The sequence below is a fragment of the Poecilia latipinna genome, unplaced genomic scaffold, assembly GCF_001443285.1.
Source record: "Poecilia latipinna isolate Pla-1442-1.1 unplaced genomic scaffold, P_latipinna-1.0 Scaffold517, whole genome shotgun sequence".
In the NCBI taxonomy this organism is placed as follows: Eukaryota; Metazoa; Chordata; class Actinopteri; order Cyprinodontiformes; family Poeciliidae; genus Poecilia; species Poecilia latipinna.
Genome location: NW_015113133.1, coordinates 291,916 through 296,570, shown reverse-complemented (window position 1 = coordinate 296,570; position 4,655 = coordinate 291,916). Strand labels below are relative to the sequence as shown.

At 42.9% G+C, this 4,655-nt stretch overlaps 1 protein-coding gene across 1 annotated transcript in view; it reads left to right on the top strand.

The window, feature by feature from the left end:
• The first annotated feature begins 650 nt into the window (after positions 1–650).
• Positions 651–4,655, top strand: part of LOC106952463 (copine-8-like) — a 110,380-nt gene continuing 106,375 nt past the window's right edge. The window contains exon 1 of the mRNA XM_015040574.1: positions 651–1,060. Coding sequence (XP_014896060.1) covers positions 978–1,060 — 83 coding nt within the window. The 5' untranslated portion in view covers positions 651–977. The remainder of the gene's footprint in view (positions 1,061–4,655) is intronic.

Sequence of the window (4,655 nt, the reverse complement as noted above, 5' to 3'; positions counted from 1 at the left end):
GCAGCGCTAAGACCCTCCCCTGGTTCTGATTGGTTGTTTCAGAAATAGTGGTGTATTTCTGTAGTTTGCACTGAGAGCACTGGAAGACAGCAGAGGAACAGAAGTTATCTTTTTTTTCAGATTATATATCTTATACTGTCATTACATAATGGTAATAAATGTAAAAAAAAAAGTTACATGCTGCAGCTTTACCAACATTTTCATTTTCAACCCTCCTAAAGTGAACTTTTTATCCTGCTGTCCACTGACCCCACAAAAGCTTATGTGTGTATGTATGTGTGTATGTATGTGTGTTTGTCTGTGGTTTTGGGAACTGACAGTCTAACGGGACTCCCCTGCGGTCCTACTGCCGCGCTCCTCTTAAGTGTTGCGCTATGACCTGGAGGGTTCAATAATTGAAACATAAATAATGTGTTTTATAACAATATCATATTAAAAAAATAATTGAACGACTGCCATGTTTGCATTATAACTAAAAATGTGTTGTGACATTTCACGTCCTCTTGACAAGCAGTCACCCCTGAGTCTGACCAGCCCCGTACACAGGCACCAGCCTTAGGCTGGCTCTGATAGATGGATACGGGGAATTTCTACTGTCTCTAGTCGCGCTCTCGTGCGCGTGTTTGAGTGTCAGCACGTGGGTCCTCCCGCCCCCTTCCCCTCCATCCTCTCTCCTCCGGAGCTCGGAGGCGCACAAAGACGCGCTGCAGCACCGCGTCCGTGTGTATGTGTGTGTGTGTGTGTGTGTGTTTTTCTCCCACCCTCTCTCTCCGGTGTTTTATTTCCGCGCTTCCAGAAGAAAACACCGGTCTCGTTTGGGCTTAGTTACAACATTCGTTTTTAATCAAAGTAATTAAACAGAACAAAAAAAATCTTCTCTTTGTCTCCTCCAACCCCCTGCCCCCTGACTCCCGCCTCCTCTCATGCCGCCGCTACGGCTCCGGAGAAGGGGCGACTTGTGACGGACCGGCTTCTCCATGAACATGGCGCGCATCGGGGACGCGGACCCCTTCACCGCCGCGATACCTGCCACCAAAGTTGAGCTGACTGTGTCCTGCAGGTGAGTGCAAAGCCATGCGTGGAGTGTTGGAGGAACTCCCTGTGCGAGTAAACGCATCACTACAGGATCGCCTGTATGTCTTTATATAGCTGCGGAGGAGAGAGGTTTGCGGCTTATGGGGGCAAATGGATGTAAATGAGCATTTTCGGAAGATTTGCTTTGGTCTAAATGACCCGCTGGATGTGAGGAAAGAGGTTTTCAGCGTGCAGATATTCTCGCCGTGTTTCTGACAGCAGGATCGAGACTGAAGAGATTGCATGGAAACACACATAAGTCCGAATGCGTGTTTGTTTCAGTGAGGTGTTGATGATGCACAAACACGTAGCTGCTGCATAAAGGAGTTTTGTTTCTAAACTGTTTAGTCGACGGGATCGGTTTTTTTAACCCCCTGCCGAGCAAATAAATTGATAACTGTTGGAAAACGAAGAGACACGAGAAGAGGAAAAGCAAGAGTGATTGTCAATTTCTTGGAAAACTGTAAATCGGGGAGAGAAGCTAACAAAAATCTGTGAAACTCTTTTTAAAACCTTTGCAGTTTGAACCGAAAAGCAGAAAAAATAAATAAATGTAAGAGTCTAATCAGATTGTGGTCATTGGGAACACCTCCTGTCCAGTTTGGGTCTGAGATGTAGAGGCGTGATGAAGAACTGATCCCTGTGAGATCCAAACAGAAAACTCATGTATCTGGTGAATAACAATGCTGTTAGCCTCTGAGCTAAAGCTGGGGAATGAATTACATTTATTTATTATTCAGGGGTTTATGGCTCATGGAAGCAACATAATTACATAAAATATGTTGTGATTAGAGCTGGACAATATTTAGTTCATCAATTCAATTGAATCATATTTTATTTATCTCAAAGCGTAACTCATTATTCAAGAGTCTTCACATAGGTGTTGTAGATGGTGATGGGAGGAAGGATCTCCTGGAGCAGTCCGTATCACAGTGATCTGCAGAAGCCTCTGTTTTTCTATGACAGTCTCGTGAAGAAACTCAGGGTTATCTATAATTTTCTTCCCAACAACAGACCTTTACAGGTTTTAGTAGCTGATGTGCTAAAGTTCCCAGAGACCAAGTGAGAAACTGCAGTGAATTTTGAATTGAATTTGATGGGAAAGAAAGAAAACAAGAACATGGCGGTCTGCTGCGATCATATTGTCGCTGTGGTTTGTCCGAAAATTGTGCGTCTTCCCAACACATCTAAATAATATTTTAGTGGAACAGCTCTGGATTCTCAGGCAGATTTTGATCAAAATCAGGTGATTTTGCCTCTGGGTTGTGTCTGCCACTGCACTGGAAGCAGCACAAAAACGCAACAGTTGCAGCATTTTGCTGATGAACCTTTATGCGATCAAACAGAGCTGTTCGGGCAGTGTTGTAGGCTGTTGCATTTTAGATTTCGTGCTACATTTGCACGGATTTCCCTTTGATTTTGCAGACTGACAGATGGCGAAGCTCACAGAGAGCGGTGGGGAAATCACCATGATGGGAGGAAATGAAAGAGGAAACAAATCAGAGGAGAATCGCAATTGATGTGCCATGAACATTTTCTACAACTTAATGTTTCCTTTAAGATTTTGACCTACAATTAAAAGCATGTGTTGTGTTTCTGTAATTGTCTTATTCTAAACACAACATGTCAGGAAAAAAAAATCTTTATTATGTTTCGATTTACTGAATCAATTTCAGCCTCGTATGATTTCCTCATTAGTGTGAGGATGGAAGCGGGGAACATTTGTTGCAATTTATTGTTTTCTTGGCTGAACTGAGCGACTTTATTCTTTTATATATGTTACTTTCACACAATCTTTCTTCTGTGTGGTTTGATCACCGTCGTTTAGGTATAAGTTTTACCTTTTTTTAAAAAAAAAAAACAAACAACGAACCCCCCCCCCCACAAATATTAACTACAAGCCACATGTGAGATGTTTGCTGATCAAATCTACAAAGATTTTAAAGTAAATTTTTATTTCTAGCGACATTAAATCGGTGAATCATCGCTTGAGGTAACATCTCTGGGGCGACAAAATAAACAAATCCTGAAAACGTTTGAGCAGAAAAAGTCAGCCTGGTACCGACCTTAATGGTTTGAGAGAGCCAGTGTGGACACTGCTTCGTGAAACGGAGCTGGCACCATCTGGGTGTTTTTTTTTTTGTTTTTTTTTTAAGGCATAGTAGGAGAAATGTTTATCTGAGCTGTGACTCATCTCAGTTTTCTAACAAACGCTGCTTTTATTCATGCGAGCGTAATGGATGAGCCCGGGCTTCCACGTCCTCCTGACAGCTAATAGGACGGATCCGACGGGAAATGGACAAAGAGCAGCCGAGCTGTTTTAATGGATGTAAAGGCATTTGGACTCACACAGTCATTAGGCAATGTATTGTTGTTATGAGGAGACATATAGCAGCTCGAGCTCTTGGGAATTAAACTGGAGAAAGAGATTGTGAGTAGGAATCTAGCAAACTCCAGGTTTCTCTGGTCCAACACACCTGGAAGAAATGATTCAATAACCTTCTTACAGTCAGGTTCTGTAAGCAGGGGTTTTCAAAGTGAGGCCCAAGGGCCATTGTGGCACTTGGACTTGATTTTTTGTGTCTTTTTGTTGCGGCCCCTAGCGGTTTGTAACATCAAGATTGATACAAACTTGACCCGTCCAGCGCAGGTGGTTGATGCAGATGGAGAATTTTTTTAAAGTTTTTTTCATTATTACCAACTTGATTTTCCTACAATGGAAAATGTAAAGTACGACACAAAATCTTTGTCTTTTTACAACCAAGCTTTTATAATAAATGTATTTTTTAAAATGGATCTCTGTCTATAGGACACCTTTTACTAAGCCTTGACAGTAGTTTCTTTGCTTTCTTACTTTAAATGTTTCAGATTTCTAACAGGACCTCTATGTGGAGAGACGACTGTGCAGTTACCAGCCGCTGAGCACTGAACAACAGAATCAGTTTCAATCACAATGAATGTGAGCTGGCCCTGAATGCGGCTGGAAACGCTATGAATCATTTAACTTGACACGGCTGTGAAACACCATTCAATCTCCACTTGTTTTTTTATTATTATTATTATTCATCCTCTTTCAGCTGACACGTTTACTTCAGATGCCAGCGTTCTCCTCTACACACCTGCATGAGTTAAGCTGCGTAGCTTTTTTTTTTTTTTCTTACAGTGAGGAAAGAAGCATTTTTAGCTTCTCGAGTTGTCACCCAACAGCCGTGCTAATATTTCTTAGCCGTCCCAGCTGGTGGGCGGTGTGATTCTCCCACTCTGACGTCTTTGTAAACCGCTAAGGCGTTCGGTCTCGATAGATGCCATCCTCCTTCACTCAATGAATCAAGACTCGTCTCAGGGCTCGTTGCTGGCCGAAACCAGCAGAGCTAACGGTCTGATTTAACTCCAGACTGTTTGTACACGAACACAAAGCCATTCGACCCATGAGCACCTTTCACTTCTGGTCCCACACACGCAAAGCCGTTCATACATCCTGGCTGGATAGTAAACAGCAACCTTGGCAGGCATTTAGCGCCGCAGGATCAAAAGACCCTTGCAAACCGTGGGTTCTGGGAGGCCGTGTAGGGTGGTGGGGG